The sequence below is a fragment of the Bubalus kerabau genome, chromosome 19, assembly GCF_029407905.1.
Source record: "Bubalus kerabau isolate K-KA32 ecotype Philippines breed swamp buffalo chromosome 19, PCC_UOA_SB_1v2, whole genome shotgun sequence".
NCBI classification, from domain to species: Eukaryota; Metazoa; Chordata; class Mammalia; order Artiodactyla; family Bovidae; genus Bubalus; species Bubalus kerabau.
In genome coordinates this window covers 35,021,300-35,039,813 of record NC_073642.1, presented here as the reverse complement: position 1 = coordinate 35,039,813, position 18,514 = coordinate 35,021,300, and the positions used below count along the sequence as shown (strand labels likewise).

The 18,514-nt window shown below is 55.9% G+C and overlaps 1 protein-coding gene and 1 long non-coding RNA gene across 7 annotated transcripts; one reads left to right on the top strand and one right to left on the bottom strand.

Moving 5' to 3' along the window:
• Positions 1 to 9,247: 9,247 nt before the first annotated feature.
• LOC129633840 (uncharacterized) lies at positions 9,248 to 13,462 on the bottom strand. Its single transcript, XR_008705327.1, has 3 exons — positions 13,367 to 13,462; positions 11,120 to 11,299; positions 9,248 to 9,547 (listed from the first exon to the last, which is right to left on the bottom strand). It is a non-coding gene; the product is annotated as an uncharacterized LOC129633840 (long non-coding RNA).
• On the top strand, positions 10,330 to 15,492 carry ISLR2 (immunoglobulin superfamily containing leucine rich repeat 2). 6 transcript variants are annotated; one of them, XM_055555788.1, is made up of 4 exons: positions 10,330 to 10,634; positions 11,159 to 11,272; positions 11,723 to 11,952; positions 12,749 to 15,492. In XM_055555788.1, exon 4 carries the CDS (start codon positions 12,757 to 12,759, stop codon positions 15,007 to 15,009), a length of 2,253 nt encoding a protein of 750 aa, XP_055411763.1. In that variant the 5' UTR covers positions 10,330 to 10,634; positions 11,159 to 11,272; positions 11,723 to 11,952; positions 12,749 to 12,756; the 3' UTR covers positions 15,010 to 15,492. The 6 variants fall into 6 exon arrangements, with proteins under 6 accessions (XP_055411763.1, XP_055411764.1, XP_055411765.1 ...); XM_055555789.1 differs by lacking the exon at positions 11,723 to 11,952 and having other exon boundaries at positions 10,330 to 10,591; XM_055555790.1 differs by lacking the exon at positions 11,723 to 11,952 and having other exon boundaries at positions 10,330 to 10,591; positions 11,159 to 11,314.
• The last annotated feature ends 3,022 nt before the right edge of the window (positions 15,493 to 18,514 follow it).

Here is an 18,514-nt window from a genome sequence, read left to right as displayed (position 1 = left end):
AAACTCAGCCCAGAAGAATTCTTTAAAGACCAGCTGCCTGGACTATGCTGAAGTCAATTGATAAATATTATAAATATCCCAAAGTTGATAGCTAAGCAGATTACAAAAGCTAGCTAGCAAACCACAGAAAATTTCCACAAAGCTATCCAGCCAAACAATTGTGACCGGAAATATTCCAAAATCCAGTGTCACATGTCTGATTGTCTAAAACTGCGTTCTTTGTGCAGACAAAATGCAGAGGGCCTGGGGGTAGGGTTTATCCGAGGGCTGTCTTTCTCCTGGAGTTCTCCAGCCATGAAGCTCTGGCCGACACCACAGCAGACTGATTGTAAAGCAGACCAACCAAGGAGAAGGCAGGGGGTGGGTGGCCCTGGGCCCACGGTGGCAGTGCCCTTGTCAAGTCTGCTTGGAGGCATCTCGGGGGAGAAGATGAGTAGTAGTTAGGACGTGGGCTTTGAAGGGACCTGGTTCAAACCCCAGCTCTGCTGGATGACCTTGAACAAACAACTTAGCCTCTGAGGTCTCAGATGCAAATTGGAGGTGATAATACATACTTAGAAAATTGTGAAGATCAGATGAAATACATACAGCATTAACTTTGTGAATTGAAAAGTGAAAGTGTTAGTCACTCAGTCATGTCCGACTCTTTGCAATCCCATGGACTGTAGCCCACCCGGCTCCTCTGTCCATGGGATTCTCCAGGCAAGAATACTGGAGTGGGTTGCCATTTCTTTCTCCAAGGGATGTTCAGATGCAGCAATGCTCAGTAAAAAATAACTATACATCCAGTGCCACAGATAAGGCACTGGGTTGACTCCCAGAAAGAGATTGGTCTATAATACTCCTCTCCCGCGCCCTCCCCTCCCCCTCCCCCTTCCCCTCCCTCTCTCCCCTTCCTCTCTTCTGGTTCCAGTTCATTAGGATTTGGGCAACTCTGTCCCCAGCTCCGTCGACTAGTACCTCTGTCCGCATCTCTTCAAGCCTCCTCCACCATCTCCTCTACCCCAATGGGGTCACCCTGCAGGCTGCAGGCTGAATGGATTTACTACAGCTTCCCCCCACCCCGCACCTACCTGGCTACCAGACACAGCTATCTGCAGGAAGGTCACTTTCTCGCAGTACCAACAAAGATGTGGGTTGGACAGAGGAGGTCCTGGGAGAAGCTAATAAATACATCAAGTTCCCAGCTGGGTCTGGAGATAAGGGCTCCGGAGACAGGCTGAGGCATCGCTGTATGGGTTCATGCTTCCCAGCCTGTCCACGCTGGTTTTGCCGGCAGCAGGAAACTCTATTTGGGCAACTTCAGAGAGGACATTGCAGAGAACTGTGGGGTGGGGGCGTGGAGGGCAGGGAAGGGGCTGACTCTCCTGGGGATGAATTTGGTAGGGACAGGCCTGACAAAAAAGAATATGATGGATCCTAGCTACTGTTCCAGCTGGGACCGGTGGGTGGGGAGGGATGGTTAGCCCCAAGGTTCAGGAGGGGAAACTAAATCCAAGAACAGAGAGAAGCTTTTCCAAAAGGCTCAGAGGAAGTCGATGGAAAAGCAGGTACAGTCCCCCATCCCCAATCTCCTGTTCTGGATCCCCTTACGCTGAGCTCTACCTGGTGGTCACCAAGGGGTGGCCATTAAAACTGGACTTGCCTGGCTACAGATTAGAGGCCCCTCTGCATCAGGCAAAGACCCACTGAGGAGAGCTCTCCTTTCTCCAGACCTCTGGCCCAGCTGGCTGCCGGGATGAGGGCTGTAATCAGGGCTGTTCCAATCCAGGGCACAACCTCAGTCTGGCTCAGACATGGGCACAGCTCTGCTGCTGATGACCACAGGGCTTAGAGGAGAATGACAGGGGACTAATACAAGAAACCTGAAGTTGGAGCACCTGCCCACTCCAGAAACACCTGCCCTCTGCCACTGGAGAGGCCACACTTACTGAGAGTCTTGAGGGCTTCCTAACCAGCAAGGTCAGTGATGGCCACTGAGCTCAGCCTGCCCTTGACCAGACTGCTTTGGGAGGGCACCTCAGAGAAGCTGCCTGCCAGGGGCATCTCCCAGCCCTGCCTGCTCTGTGACCTCCATCTTGGCCTGTCTTCTCTCCTGTAAGGTGGAGAGGTAGGGAGAGAGGACCTCTAGGGCCTGAGCTCTGATGCTCTACAAATCCAGACAGCTCCCTATCTGTCCTCCATCTCAGGCAGGTGCAGGCTTCAGAGAGTCCTTCTGACTTTGGCCCAGGTGACCTGTTGGAGCCTGTCCAAGGGATGCTTGCCTTCCAGAAGCTGGTTCATACACACAGGAGATCTGATCATGCTGGGAGGTACAGGGGCCCATAAGCTCTCTTAGGGCAGAGACAGCGTCTGCCTGGTTCACAGCTTGCCCAGGCCAAGCAGGGCACCCGGTAACAGGGTGGGGGGCTCTGCATAGTCGCTCAGTTGTGTCTGACTCTTTGTGACACCCCCCACCCCACCCCACCCCATGGACTGTAGCCCACCAGGCAACTCTATCCAAAGGGATTCTCCAGACAAGAATACTGAAGTGGGTTGAAGAATACTGGAGTGGGTTGCCATGCCCTTCTCTAGGGAATCTTCCCAACCCAGGGACTGAACCCAGGTCTCTGGCATTGCAGGCAGATTCTTTACCAGCTGAGCTACCAGGGGTGGGGAGACTCAATTCATATCTGTTGAATGAATGATGTAGCAAACCTGTCTCTGCTTGCCATCCCTCTGCTTCTGTGTGCTTTTATTTGGCGGGGGTGCGGTGTTGGCTCTTGCAGCAGGTGGAGGTGGGATCTTGGTTGTGGTGCAGGCTTCTTTCCAGAGCCCACAGGTTCAGTAGTCGTGGTGCATGGGCTTAGTTGCTCCTTGGCACATGGAATCTTAGTTCCCAGACTAGGAATTGAACCTGCGTCCCTTGCATTGGAAGGCAGATTCTTAACCACTGGACCACCAGGAGAGTCCCTGCTTCTGTGTGCTTTACTTCTGACAGCTCATACCTGCAACTTTCTTCCAAGGCCTGCCCTTTAGCTACTGAAACTGATTGCCTACAGGCACAGAGAGGGAAATGCCTGGAAGCTTCCAACCCCAGGGGCAGCCCCTTAAGACTACCTGTGTCTGTGGAAGCCAAGCTCCCCTCCCTAAATCAGGGCAAACTCTGAGGTGTGATTATGCCTAGAGCTTCCTGGGATCGGGCTAAGCCTGCCTGAAATCACATCCTGGCTTGGCTTCCTCCCTTTCCTCTCCTGCCTCCCCTCTCCCTTGCTGGTTTCTGCTGAGGCATTTCCTTAATGGATCACTGGGGTGCAAATCCCTGCCTCCATTCTGCTCTCTGGGAAACCATATTCAGAAACAAATGAAAAGCCTGATGGCCACAGGAGACTAAAGATTCCCAGGAGGAAATTAAATTTAGTCCATGCCGCCACATGACCCCCATGGGCTTTGATGGGGACAGCGGATGCAGAGACCCCAGGTGACCCTCCAGGAGCTTTGAGTCTGAGGGATGGAAGTGGCGGAGGTTCCCTGGGCCTTGCTTGCCCTTGTGGGCTCTGCCAGAGACCACACTGGGTTGGGGGGCAGAGAGTCTCTGACAGCATATTTATTGTGATCTGCTCTCCAAGTCCTCTGATAATGCCAAGCAAGAGAGAGCTGAGGGCCCCGGAACAGAGAGGAGTGGCCTCAGCTGTTGGAAGAGTTGGAATCCCTTCTGCATCCCTACCCCCAACCCCACCCCACCAGCCAGGGAGTCCCTGGCAACCTTGGCCTTTCTTTCTAAGCCTACCTGCCATGTTCTTGAAATATTCATTGATTGGATTTAATCTTTAATCACATCACACCCTCTGCCCCCAGACTCCTACTATGTGAAGGACCTTCAGGAAGTGTTCTGTAGCAGGAATCCCCCTGCCCACAAAGTTGTGGACAGCACTCTGGGGAAGGGTGAGCTCCTGGGCACAGGGATGCTGATGGCCTCAAGAGATGAGGTGGGCTGCAGTGTGGTGGGAGGGGAACAAGAAACCTGTCTGGGGGCATGAGGAGGAGGACAAGAGGTGGTCCCCAGACTTTATGAAGAGCCCCTCCTGCAGGAAGCCCTGGCAGACGCCCCCTAGAGGCCTCAATTCAACCTGCAAGCTTGCTTTTCAAGCTGCAGCACCCCAGACAGCTCTTCTAGCCCATTCTTCTACGTTCCCAATGGTAGAGACTTAGAATGAGAAAGGGCGAGGAGTTGCTTGAGATCACACAGCAAATCTGTGAAGCTGGCACCTTTGTGCCACCTCCGCGTTCTTCACAAGACCAGTAGAATTCTTCCTCCTGTTTTCCACCTCGACAGTAAAATGCCTCTCTCCCCTGCCTTGGGACCCAGTGACATGTTCAGGATGTGAAGTCATGTAGGAACAGTCTTTGAATTCAGAAACATCTCCTGTTCATAAATACCCAACTAACGACTGAAACTTCCACGGCTCCCAAAATAGCTTTGGATCCAGCGCTGGCATTTCCAAGAACAGATTTTTATCCTTTCAAGAATTCTATGAAAGCAGAGAATCCTCTAGTCTGTATGCCTGCTCAAGAGAGCTCCCTGATCCTGGTCGCACGTTGAGCCTTGACCCTGGTCACAATCTGTGGACATAATCTGGTCTTATTTCCAGATAAAAGGTATCTACTACGGTTCATTATAATTAGGTCAACCTCAATTCATTTTAACACAATGTTAGATTACTCTGATCATGCAATTCCCCAACTTCTATTGAAAGGAAATTTCTTGCTTGTAGTGAATCTTGGGACTGACTCCTCAACATCTATTTCAGGACTAGATGATTACTCTAAGCCAATCAATCCTATCCCCTTTGCCAGTGACTGGCTCAAAGATGGAGAGTCCTAAGCCAATATGTGTCCATATGACCTAATGAGAGGCAATAGCTCCAGTCTCTCTCTTCCGGGGTGTGCTACTGATAAGCATGTTACCCCAGCTTCTGCCAAAGCCCTCCAATGATGCTGAGGGACATGAGGCTCAAGTTGAAGCCCTGTTGAGAATGGGAGAAGAGACAGAAGAACCCAAGCCTGCCAATGTCATTGAGCTACTGAATCAGCCCCCCCTGCCAGACCTGCTTCCTGCTTGTGAGATGATGCACTTAATAGTTTAACACACTTTAAGATGGGCATTCTGTTATCTGCAGATGGAAGCATCATAAATGATTCCCTGGCCTCCTTGCCCCTGCTTCCCCCTGCCATGGAGAGGCTGGCTGCCCAGGACTCCAGCTCTGGGGGTTCCAGTCATGCCTGGACTGGGTAGAATAGCTAAGCGTGTTGCCCAGGCAGGGGTGTTGTGTCTTCCAGGTGGGAGTTTCCCATCTTTGGTGAGACAAGCACAGACTCAGATAATTACATGAGATGCCACTGGAAAAGCTGTCGTTAATTTTGATGGCAATAAAGCGCCTTGCCAGCAAGTTAAGCTAATTTCATGAAAGCGCTGGGAGGAAGGTCATGGACTGGATTCCAGCTTATTAATAATGTCGAGCTTCATTTGAACCATTCAGGAAATTCCTCCCAGTTGCCTCCAGCAAACTGCCACCGGTTGCTACTTTCCTCTGAAATCAACAGTCTTCCCATATGCAAATGTGGATTTTTCTGTTTTTCCCTAGAAAATAATTAAAGTCACAGAGCCCAATAAATACTTAAACAGATTGTGGTTTTAATTAAAAACCTTTCTCCAAGCCTGCAGCTGCAGGTCTCTCTTCCCAAACAGGCACACTGGTGACAGCTGCAAATACGAGAACCTGGGTTTAAGCATCTGAGACTAGAAAGACTTTACAAATAATAATAATAGCAATTCTGATTTTTACCTATGCCATGGTGTGTGGGAGGTACAGGAGGAATGAAGAGAGATTTTAGGGGGAGGGCCAAGGCCTTTCTTCCTACTGGAGAGGCAGTACGCAAACATACAGGAGCATGCTCAGTGGAACATCTCATCATACCTGTACCCAGTGCTGTAGGATAATAATGATAGTTAATTCTAGCTATTGTTGGGAGGCAGGGAATAGCTCATTTCTGAGCACCACTTAAGTGCCAGTGTTTTGCATGCATTGACTCACTTAATCCTCACAGCAACCCAATAAAACAGTTATTCTTATTTATACCCTCCACTCCACTCCCCCCACTCCACACAGAGAGGTTAAGTAACTTGGCCAAGGTCACACAGTGCATACACGGTGAAGTCAGATGCTAGCACCTTCCCTCTTAAACACTATGTAGAGTGTGTATGAGGAGAAGGAGAGATGGAAGTTGGGATTGAAGTGTGTTAGTCGCTCAGTTGTGTCCAACTCTTTGTTGAACCCCAAGGACTGTAGCCCACCAGGCTTCTCTGTCCATGGAACTCTCCAGGCAAGAATACTGGAGTGGGTTGCCATGCATTCTCTAGGGGATCTTCCTGACCCAGGGATTAAACCCAGGTCTCCTGCATTGCCAGCAGATTCTTTATCATCTGAGCCAAGGTTGAGGACAGGCTGGGGGTGGTGGTGGTGGTGTGGTTTTATAAACAAGGACTACAGAAGCTGAAAGGTGGCAAGCTGTGTGTTTAAGAGATTTTGGCTGGAGGGCAGGTGGGAAGGGTCTCCTGAATAGGTTGCTATGCTGAAGATACGTGATGCCCTTCTGGGTTCTGGCGTTCTTACTCTCAGAGACCCTTGTTCTTTCATTAAATCACCTGCCTGTCACATTAAATACAAGGGCATGATTTCCAAGTCATTGTCTGCTAATTCCATCATCTCTGTGATTTCTATTTCTGTTGACTTATTTTTTTCTTAGTTATGGGTCCTATATCCACCTTCTTTACAAGTACAGTAAGTTTTGATTGGACATTGCCCATTATGGATGTTTGGATTTTTGTTCTTTTCCTTTAAAAAGCATTGAGCTTTTCTTTAGGAAGGCAGGAAATAAATACAAGGGCGCGTACAACTCTGTGTGCAGTTGCAACGGAATGGTCTGCACAATGTTATATGTCCTGAACATTTCGTCAAACGTCTACTACTTCCAACTCTGCAGTTTTCTATTTCCTTCTTAGAGCCTGAAAGAGATCTTGTTTTTCAGATACAGGCATTTTATAGGTCTGGCAAAATCAGAAGACCTAAGGTCGGCCTTCTAGCTGTGTGTGTGTGTGTGTGTTAGTCGTTCAGTCGTGTCCGACTCATTGCGACCCACAGGCTGTAGCCTACCAGGCTCCTCCATCCTTGGGATTTTTCCAGGCAAGGGTACTGGAGTGGGTTGCCATTCTCTTCTCCGGTCCAAGGCTGAGTACTGGACTCAAAGAGAAAGCACTTAGCCCAGACAGGGAAGGTAGGGGAGGAGTACAGGGTGGCTTCCTCCCAGGAGAACGAAACTTCTTCGTTGCTCACCGAGTATCCAGAGGGTGCCAATTGTGCCCTGGGCGTGGGAAACACAGCGGGGTGCAAAGCGAGGACTGTGCCTGTGTTGTGCGGGGGGTGAAGAGGCTGCAGATTCCTGGGACGTCCGCTGAGTGGTGGGCATGGGGACGAAAGCTCTGTTGCTTGGGTTAGCATGTCCCACTTCGGAATGTCGCACCACGGGATGTAGAACCGGGAGCCGCGCAGGCTTCGGTCCTGGTCCCGGTTCGAGCATCAGAACCTCCCGGCCCAAGGTACCCCAGCCGCTGCCCCGCGCCTCTGAGCCCGGCAGGCGGTTTCCAGCAGGGGGCGCGCGCGAACCAGGCCTGGGCCCGAGCTTTGAATAGAATCCGGGTAGCTTAGTGCTGGGATCCAGGGGGTCTCAACGCTCCCTACCCTCGGAACCGTGAGGGTCGGCAAGGTCGCAGTTAAAAGTCCACAAAAAGCTGCCCAGAGCTCGAGTTATCCTCTCTGGGTGAATCTAGGGTCGGCACCGCAGCCTGGTCCAAAAACCTTAGCCTAGATTCTGCAGATTTCAAACCTGGGCCTCCACGCTGGCGTCTTGGAAACTTGTACCCCGTCTCTCCCCTATTTCCACGCACCTAATTAGGTGTCTGTTTCTTTAACCATAAAAGACGTAGGCGGAGGTGGGGGTGGTATCTTCGCTCCCGGTTCCCCAGCCCTTCAGTAACTGTACCATCAGCCGCATTACAAACATTAGAGAGGCTGGCTCCTGCGCGCCTGGCGGCGCCGGTGGAATTACGCGCAGCCTTCTCCAAGAGGAGCTCGGAGCCTGATCCTGGAGTCGTAGCTCCCAACCGAGACCTCGGCGGACTCTGCCCGGGGCGACTCGGGCTCCAGCCCTGCCCTGGCGGGCACTGAACTCTTCAGGGTTCAAGGCGGGGGTAAGGGTTGTCTTTTTTCCCCAAGGCAGGCTCGGGGAACAAAAGCGCTTGCAGGAGAGTGGGTGGGAGCTGCGGGGGTCCGCGGGAATTGACGCCCTCTCCTGGGTGGCTACTGCACCCTTAGCCCCTCTCCAGGCGCCTGGAGCCCTGTCTCCCTGCCAAATTCCCCTGGCTTCTGCATCCCCGGCAAAAGAGCAAGGAAGGGGGTCTTTCTTGGCTCGCGGGCCCCAGAGGTTCCCAGGTGGGGCGAGTCCCCGCGGTCGAGGGAAGTTCTTCTGCGGAGAGAGAGGTCATTTTTCCTTCCATTCCCCAGCCTCAACCCTTCCGAGCTACCCTAACCCTGCCTCCCCTTAGGCTTCCTAGCCCAAGGCAAAAAGAACCAAAACAGGGGGAGGGAGTGAAAACTGGTTCACAAGTCGCCTGCCTCCAAGCCAGAGTCTAGGTCACTGCCTTTAAGCCAGACACCCCTCCCCCTGCCAAAGAAAGTCTCCAGGACCCCCCCATCCAGGACTCTATTCTCCAACCTGGCTGCAGGGCCCCCATCTCCCCAGATCCCTCTTATTCGACCAAGGCTCCTGGAATTGCCCTTCAAGATTCCCAAGACGCTCAGACTGTACATCCAGGAAACCCCCCTTGCTGCGCAGACAAAGAAGCTGTGCCAGGCCCGCCGGCCGGCGCCATGGGGACCTGCTCGTGCTGCCCCTACCTCGTGGTCAAGACCCTCTTACCCCTCCTCCCTCTTCGAAGCCACCTTCTCCCTCTGGGTGCCCCCATCACCTTCCCCGGAGGTGTCTGTAGGGATTACAGACACAGGCAAGTGAAGTGAAGTTCAGGGTTCTGAATTCTGGGTTGATGAGATGCGCTGGTCCCATCAGGGCTGCCTGTAGCGACCGCAGGAATAGGCGAGAGGAAAGGATGCGGAGTATGCATGGAGCTGTCTGTTCATATTTAATTTACAAAGCCTCCTCGGAACCCCTCGTGGGGTGGTCTCTTTAGATGCAGCCCTCCTCACCCGTCGTTCTCCCCCACCTACTCAGCTCATTAAAATGCTCAAATTCAAGTAAGAAGATTGATCTCAGAGGCCCCAAACCGACCCACCTCCAGAGACCGCCTTGGCCGGAGTGAGGGTTGAGGGGCCACGAGCCCCCAGAGTGCTCAGTGTCTACGGTAAAACCGAGGAACGGGGCTCTGCATGTTCACCGCCTGCACCCCCCTTTCCGATTCTGGTCAGCAACTCTGTCTCCAGGGCTGTCATAGACACTGTGGGGGAACAGAAGTCGAGTTCTATACAAATGCATGGACATCCCTGAGCCTCCACTTTCTTGTCGCTAGAAGAATTGTCGGAGTTTCGCCACAGACTGGAAGAGCAAATATTCGAGTCTGCTGAGGCCGACTGTTGTGTGAGGGTGTGAGACAGTAGGGCGGTATCGGGGCTGCGGAGGCTGTCAGGGATGGGGGTGGGGGGTGGCTGATGGTGTGTTTTCTGGTTAGACCGTGAAGACGTTGGTGGGGGCGGAGGAGGGAGAGAGATGCTCAAGCCTTACATCCCCAACCCACAGTGCTCAAAAGGAGCAGACGTTTTGTAACCATGCCTCTCCATCCCGCCGTCTGCTGCAGCCTCGGAGCCCCAAGCTAGCAAGACCAGAAGGCGAGGCGCTGGGGTGCGCCTGGGCGGGCGTCCTGGGAGCGCAGGATGGTACCCATGCGCCCTGCCCTACTCTGCGATACGCACGGTCCCGTACGCTGGGCGGTGGGCTTCAAGCACTGGGTTAGCCACAAAGGACAAGACATACGCAGTCCAGCTGAGGAGGCTGGGCTGGGGCGGTGGTGGGCTGGGGAGGGGAGCGTCGCTTCTCCGCGGGCCCAGCAGGGCGGTGCGTTCTAGTCTCCGGGTTGGGCTGTTGGGGGTGGGGAGGGGGCGGGGAAGACAGGGGCTTGTAGCTGCCCGGATCCAGGCAAAAATAGCAGGGAGGGTGAGGCGCTCTGCTAACACTATCAATTATGCATCGTGTTGAACGTGGCTTCGGGGAGGAGGCGGCTAGCAGCGAGGGTGCGGGAAGGAAGGGTCCGCGCGAGCCGGGCGGCGCGCAGCTCAGCCAGTCCCGGGCGAGGTCTGTCGGCACCACCGCCTGCCTTTGCAGAAAGAGTTTTAAGGCAAAGACACGCCTCCCCCACTTCAGGCGTGCGCCTTTCCTTCCCCCAATTCCTCAAAGATGGTTTGTCTCACGTGTTGCGGGGCGTAAAAGAGGCTCGCATTCAATTAGCAGCAAAGCTAACGGGCCCTGGCGGGACCCAGGCGTGAGGGTGAGTGCGCATGAATGTGTGTGCGTGCAGGAGGAGGAGAATGGTGAGTGTCCCGGGTGTGAACACTCACCGGCGAGTGAAAATGTGCGTGAACGTAGCGAGAGCTCAACACATTGGCGCGATTATTACATGATGATGGGTAATTCTAATATTGAAGAGCAACTGTGTGGACGGTGTGAGGGTCTGTGTCTGTGCCAACATGTTTGAACAGGGGGAGGGGGCTGTATAATTAAGAATAGTGATCATGTCTGCAGATGTGTAGATGTAGGGGAAACGTGGGTTTTGGGAGTGCGGTGAACTAGAAAGAGCCAAGTCGAGGGCGGTGGGCGTGGGGGCGCCTCTTTGTGACCAGGGGAAGAATCTCTACGGCTTTAACAAATGTAGATGATGCGGGAGGTGGGAGAGGCTGCGCAAAGCCCCGCAGCCCGGGAGGACTCTTCAATCTGCAGCCGGTGAGAGGTGCGGGGAGACAGATGCGAAAGAGAAAACTGAAGTGGGACCTCAGGGCCAGGGGAATCCACAACTTACCTGTCCCTTTCTCTGCCTCTCTACCATCTTCCCCCACAGTCGCAGCAACAGATGTGGGAAGCGCCCTTGGGCTGTCGTCCTGGCTCCGCGACATCCAGTCTGGAGAGGGGGTTGCAACCCGAGGGCAGCGCACGGAGAGTTGGAGAGCAGCCGGTAAGCCTCGGAGACCACTGCACAACCCTGACCCAGGGAGAGGTAGAGTCCGTCCAGGGTGCCAGACCCTGCTGGCTCTTGCAAGCAGGAGACGGGGGAGCAGAGGGGAGGGGCTTTCCCTCGGGAACAAGAGGGAGTGGGGGATGCCGGTTCTAAAGACCAGAGTGTGGGAGGGGCTCTGGCAACCTGTCAGGAGCCCTAAGTGGAAGCCGGGATTGTTTGTAGGTGCGTTTGTTGTGACTGGGGATAAGAATCTTTTTTTGGGGGGAGGCGGGGGCGTTGTCAGGCATCTGGGCTGCAGAAGAGAGGCCAAATCTTGAACCTTCTACTTGATTAGCTAGTGACAGCCGCCTTGACCCCACTGGCTAGGGACACCCCCTCACCCCATGGGAGGTCCCGAGGGGGAAGTAAGAATCTTTAGTGGCATCCCTCCATTGCTCTTGGTCCCAGCGTGGAGAAGGAAGGTTGACTGAGCAGCCCTGATGGTTTTCCCCTCCCTGGAGTCGCAGCCCCCGGGGAAGGCAGCTTTGATTGCAGCCCGAGAGGGGCCTGGCGAGTCTGCTTCCCCGTTCCCGTCCCAGTCTTCTTGCCACCTGCAGCAAGTTCACACCTTTTGCTGAGCCGCTGGGATTTCAGTCTCAGAGGGCTGTCTACAGACGAAAGTGCCCGCCTGTGTCCCGGTATGTGGGTCCGCGCATGTGAGGATTTGTGCCCTGATGTCTGTCAGTTCCAACAATGAACAGGAAAGTGCCTTGCCCGGTGCTGGAGAACGCTGTACAAATGCTGTGTTCAGTTCAGAGAACAATGAGGTCTCCAGAGGATATGGTGCCTGTGTCTGGGTGTCTTTGTGTTTGTCTGTCTATTAAATGTGTTGGGACCCCCTAAACAGAAGTCCCTGTTTGATGGCAGGCGCCTGGGCTTGTGTTGTATTGTCCAGTGTCTGTATGGGCGTGTGTGGGCGATTTCTGTGCAGTGCGACAAAGAGTTCAGGGGAGGACAAACAGTCATGGACAAAAACAGTCTATGTATCCCTTTCACTGAGTTAAACCTAGGGTTAGAAACAGAGTCAGGGATCAATGCAAAGCTCAGGGCACACCGGGTATAGGCCCAGCCTGTGGAGGGTCTAGCTGTGGAGGCTGACGGGATAGGTAGAGAGAAAAGAGCGAGGTAGGAGGCTGCTAGAAAAGGAAGTCCTGAGAGGGAGCACGCATTGAATCCCGAGACTTATTGAGCTCCAACTCGTGCCTAAGAGAGACTCTGGGCCCAGAGCAGAAAGTTACCCGAGCCCTGCGATCTGCCCTAGACAGGTTTACAGGAGGCAGAGCTTGGCAGGGGAGGGAAGCTGGAGCTCGGTGAGTCACATTCTCCCCCTCCCCGTCCTACTCCTACCCCCTCCCTCTCCCATGCCTATCCTACCCCCACCCCACACCTACCATCCCCTCACCCCGCACCCCCCTCCCCTGTTTCCACCTGCAGGATCAGCGATGGTGCCCTTGAGGGCCCTGTGTCTGGCTTGGGCGCTGCTAGGAGCGGCCGCAGCGTGCCCAGAGCCGTGCGCCTGCGTGGACAAGTACGCGCACCAGTTCGCCGACTGCGCCTACAAGGAGCTGCGCGAGGTGCCAGAAGGACTGCCGGCCAACGTGACCACGCTCAGTCTGTCGGCGAACAAGATCACCGTACTGCGGCGCGGGGCTTTCGCCGATGTCACGCAGGTCACCTCGCTGTGGTTGGCGCACAATGAGGTGCGCACGGTGGAACCCGGCTCGCTGGCCGTGCTGAGCCAGCTCAAGAACCTCGACCTGAGCCACAACCTCATATCCAGCTTCCCATGGAGCGACCTGCGTAATCTGAGCGCGCTACAGCTGCTCAAGATGAACCACAACCGCCTGGGCTCGTTGCCCCGGGACGCACTCGGTGCGCTGCCTGATCTGCGCTCTCTGCGCATCAACAACAACCGGCTTCGCACACTGGCTCCTGGCACCTTCGACGCGCTAAGCGCGCTGTCGCATCTGCAACTCTACCACAACCCCTTCCACTGCAGTTGCAGTCTTGTGTGGCTGCAGGCCTGGGCCGCGAGCACCCGGGTCTCCTTACCCGAGCCCGACTCCATCGCGTGCGCCTCGCCTCCTGCGCTGCAGGGCGTGCCGGTGCATCGCCTGCCAGCCCTGTCCTGTGTACCGCCCAATGTGCATCTGAGTATGGAGCCGCCGCCCGAAGCGCCGGGCAGCCCCCTGCCCTCCGGCCTGACGCTCATGGTACACTGCGTCGCCGAAGGACAGCCCACGCCCCGCCTGCAATGGCAACTTCAGATCCCGGGTGGCACCGTAGTGCTAGCCCCACAGGTCCTGAGCGGGGAGGACGGCGGGGACGGGGCGGAAGACGGGGAGGGGGAAGGAGATGGGTACGGGCCAACGCAGACAGAGGCCCCAACCCCGACTCCAGCACACGCCTGGCCGGCTCCCCCAGCCACCCCGCGCTTCCTGGCCCTCACCAATGGCTCCCTGTTGGTGCCCTTCCTGAGTGCCAAGGAGGCGGGCGTCTACACCTGCCGTGCCCACAACGAGCTGGGTGCCAACTCCACGTCGGTTCGTGTGGCAGTGGCAGCTGCCGGCCCCCCAAAGCACGCTCCTGGCGCAGGGGGAGACCCTGATGGGCAGGCTCCAACCTCTGAGCGTAAGTCCACAGCTAAAACCCGGGGCAACAGCGTCCTAACGTCCAAGCCCGAAGGCAAAATCAAAGGCCAAGGCGTGGGCCGGGTTAGCCTCCTCGGGGATTCAGAGATGGGGCCGGAACAGGAGGAGGCGGAGGAGGAGGCAGGTGAGGGTGAAGAAGCGGAAGACCAGGTCCCCGCCGACCCAATGGAGGAGCAGCGCTGTGGCCACGGAGACCTCTCGCGGTACGTGTCCAACCACGCCTTCAACCAGAGCGCCGAGCTCAAGCCTCACGTTTTTGAGCTGGGCGTCATCGCGCTGGACGTGGCGGAGCGGGAGGCGCGGGTGCAGCTGACGCCCTTGGCGGCTCGCTGGGGCCCGGGGCCCGGGGCCGCCTCGGGAGGAGGGCGACCCGGGCGGCGGCCACTGCGCCTGCTTTATCTGTGTCCGGCGGGGGGCGGCGCAGCAGTGCAGTGGTCGCGTGTCGAGGAGGGCGTCAACGCCTACTGGTTCCGTGGCCTGCGGCCCGGCACCAACTACTCCGTGTGCCTGGCGCTGGCAGGCCAGGCCTGCCACGTGCAAGTGGTGTTCGCCACCAAGAAAGAGCTGCCCTCGCTGCTGGTGATCGTGGCGGTGAGCGTGTTCCTTCTGGTGCTGGCCACAGTGCCCCTGCTGGGCGCCGCCTGCTGCCATCTGCTGGCCAAACACCCGGGCAAGCCCTACCGCCTAATCCTAAGGCCGCAGGCCCCCGACCCCATGGAGAAGCGCATCGCCGCCGACTTCGACCCGCGCGCCTCGTACCTCGAGTCCGAGAAAAGCTACCCCGCAGGTGGCGAGGCGGGCGGGGAGGAGCCAGAAGAGGCCCCCGGGGAGGGCCTTGACGAAGATGCGGAGCAGGGGGACCCCAGTGGGGACCTGCAGAGAGAGGAGAGCCTGGCGGCTTGCTCGCTGGTGGAATCCCAGTCCAAGGCCAACCAAGAGGAGTTCGAGGCGGGCTCCGAGTACAGTGACCGGCTGCCCCTGGGTGCCGAAGCGGTCGACATCGCCCAGGAGATTAACGGCAACTACAGGCAGACGGCGGGCTGAACCCCCAGCCTACCTGGCGGCCCATCCCCGTCCCCGACCTCGGGTATCTGGGAGCAGAGGCGTAGGGCTGTTAGATTTATGCCCCAACCCCACCTTCACTTATTCCACCCCCTTACCCTGACTACTGGGAGCGTCCAGTGAGGAGTGGGACGATTTCACCAGTCCCACCCACGACGGTCGTTGTCCCTGTGGGCTGAATTCCCCTCCATGGAAGCACAGTTCCCCCCGCTCCTCCCGCCCCGTGTGAGACACCATCCGCTGACCGTGAGGCGAACTCCAAGCCTCTCCATTCTCATTCCAATTATCTGCGCAATCCCGCCCCGGAGCCCACTTCACTGTGGGCCCGGAAGCCGAAGGAAATGGAAGAAGACGTTGGAAACATCTGATGATCATGCTGTGGCTCGCGGTCAGCCCGGGACCCCCAGCAGACATCCCTGGCGTGGAGCGCTATGGCGTCCCGCCTCAACCCCTTACTCTGCCCTTTCCGGGGCTGCGCATCCCAGAAGCCAGGATTCGGCGGCAATCCCGTTTCTAGTTTCAAAGCCCCCTCCTGCCTGGAAACCAAACTCTTCTGTACTTTTATCGTTTCTCCGCTTCGGACCGGCTGGAGCCGAGCCGGGTGCCTGGGGCGCATTTCAGCGCCGCACTTTGATTTTCATATTTTCGTTGTGTTCCAAGACAGCGACTCTCCGGGTCTGGTGCTAACACTCCCTTCTTTGCCTCTGGGGAAAACTGTGTGTGTGTGTGTCTTGGGGTGGGGGGAATCCGTCTTCTTTCGCCCTCTCCCCTAACTTAAAGTGCCGGAGAACCACGCAGCCCTTTTCCGCTGAGGGTGCGGCCTTGGTCCCGGGCCAATTTCGTTGTGGGGGACTTGGGGTTTCCGGAGACTCGACAGCTCCGCTTCCGCTGCTGCTCGCGGCCTGGACCTCAGCTAGAGAATGGCCGGGGAGCCCAGGAAGCCTGCTCCGGCCTCCTGGATCAGGTCTCCCGTGAGGGGCTAGTGCTCCAGTTCGCACAAAGCCTGCGTGTGACTGCGGCGGGGTCCGGATGGAGAAAAGCCACGGATGCTCGCGCCTCCCCTGCTCCGCCCCGCCCCTCCTTCTACGAGAATAGTGTTTTCCCGGCTGTAGTCCTAGACGAGCGTGCTCCGTAGGAGAAAAGTCTGTGTCCCGTAAAAGTGTATCAAGTATAGTGTTGGGAGGCGGGCGGGAGGGAGGGCGGGGTGGGCGCGGCAACTGGGGCGGTGGTCTTTTTTTCGTTCTTCTTGCAGAAAAGCCTAGGGGTTGGGGTGGGGGGTTAGGGGCATCGGGGACCAGACCTGTCGGTGAAGCGCAGCACAAGTGAGGCCTCGGGGCGGAATAGCCCCCTGGAGCCCGCGCCCTTTTCTAAAGGCGTCTGTATGATGTAAACAGTCAATAAAACAATCGATTTGGACTGGGCTTGGTGACTCTTTGTCGGGGGTGGGGAGGGGAACAGAGGGAGGGGATGCAAGAGGAAACTGCAGAAGGAAGGAACCCCTGGGATCCTCCCTTTGGGGTCCTTTGTGTGATTTTTTTGCTTGACTGCTTTGTGATTTTTTCCAGGTGTTTACATCCTGGTGCCTGCTCTGTGCGCCTCCAACTCAGGGATGGAGCCGGGAGACCAAGTGGGATGGGGGAGGCTGCAAGTGAGTGATAAGGTTAGCAAGGAGGGAGGGGTGGTTTTCTGCAGACAACTCTTGGGGAGCTCCAGAGTGTGTGTGTAAGTGTGAGAGCATGCACAATCCTCCCTGGTTTGACCCTATCACCATGATGGGCTGTGGCTTTGTGTGTGAGGACTGCCTAGTTTCTGTGTCTCAGCACCAGCTTGGGTTCTGTGAGGAGGTAGAGGGGCAAGACTTATGCACAAAAGTTGGCACAAGTCACGTAAAGGACAGAGCGGGCAAATGATGGAGAGCAGCAAAGGGGGAAAACTGCAAAAACAAGCTGGCACCTTTACCCCAGGAGCCATGTGTGTGTGTGTGTGTGTGTGTGTTGGTGGTGGCAGTGATGATGCTCAGTGAAGTGATGCATGGACACTTGGTAGGGCATGTGATGTTGGTGTGGGCTGAGGTATGTACCCTCAGGATTGGAAGCAGACTGATTTTAGTCCTAGAAACGGGGCTTCTTGGGTGGGAAACAGGAGAGAAGAGGGATGAAAAGTGACACTCCTGTCCAGCTAACAGTGCTGGGACTGGGCTGATGTGTTTCTGCTGAATCTCCTCCCACCTCCTCAGGTGGTGGGGGGGTGGTGGGGAGGGGTGGGGGGGTCGCAGGGTAGGAAATGGGGTGGAAGAGGAAAGGAATAGAAAAGAGTGGGGCAGGTGAAGAGTCCATCCCTATGCTCCCTACTTCTCGCTTCCAGTCTATCTCATCCCTCACCCTCTCTGTGGGTATCAGGTCTTCCTAACTGGATCAGGCCTGTCTGGAGAACAGGCCTAGGTCCAGACATCCAGCATCCTGTCCCAGCTGGGACACTTCCAGGGGCCAGCGCCCAGTTTCCCTTCCCAGGCCAGCAAAGCTGTTTCTGAGAAAGAGTCCTCTCTGAGGGCCACAGCCCCAAGCCCCGCCACTGTAGTCCACGCCACTGTCAGGGACGTAACTCAGAAGTATAATCTTTTAGGAAGAGGGCTGCTTTGTTCTGCCTGCAAATGCTGCTTTTCAGCAGGGGGCAGGGACTGGCCTGATGTCTATGATTGGTTCATGAATCCAACCGCACGGTTGCATTTGGACACAGGCCCGGCTGCTGAGTGCTTATCGATGTCAATCCCACACAATCCTCTCATTGTAGGAGGGCAGGCTCGGAGGGCGAAGGGTTCCTTCTTGCCCCCTCTGCTCTAAGGATTGAGAACCCTCCTGGAGAACTCCTAAGATCCTGCGTGCCCCTAAGAGATTGTGCAGAGTTGCTGAGAGTTCTGCCCTTCTTTGTCCCAAGCCAAGCTTCCTAATGAACACACACCGCTCAGGTGGGCCTCATGCCCCCTGGGTGGGGCCAGGCCCAAAGTCTTGGCCCACAGGACAGGAATGGGTGGGTGCTGAAGGGTGCTGTGACACGCTGTCCACCACCCATGGAGACACCAGCCTCTCAGGAACTCTGCACTTTCTATCTGAATATTTGGCCCATGCATAGAACGGTCCCCAGCCTTCGGCGTTCCTTCCTGTCTCTTTTTATATTTTATTCTTTCACTTTCTCCCCCTCTCTCCTCTGTTTTTTTTTTTCTTTCTTGCCTCTCCCCTTTTTCTTCCACAAGGAATGTCATAAAATCCCAGGATGGGAAGGGACCCTGAAGACTTACTAATTCAACTACCCCCTGAGATGCGATTCTTTTCTACACTATCAGGTAGTTGTGCCACCTCAGTCTACATGGGAACTCACTGTTCACTCCCTCTCGCTGAAGAACCAGTGTTGAGCAGTTTAAAATGTCTGTCCTCCGCCCTTCCAGCCCCCAGGGCTGACACTGCTTTGGCACGTGCTCTGTGAGAACTAC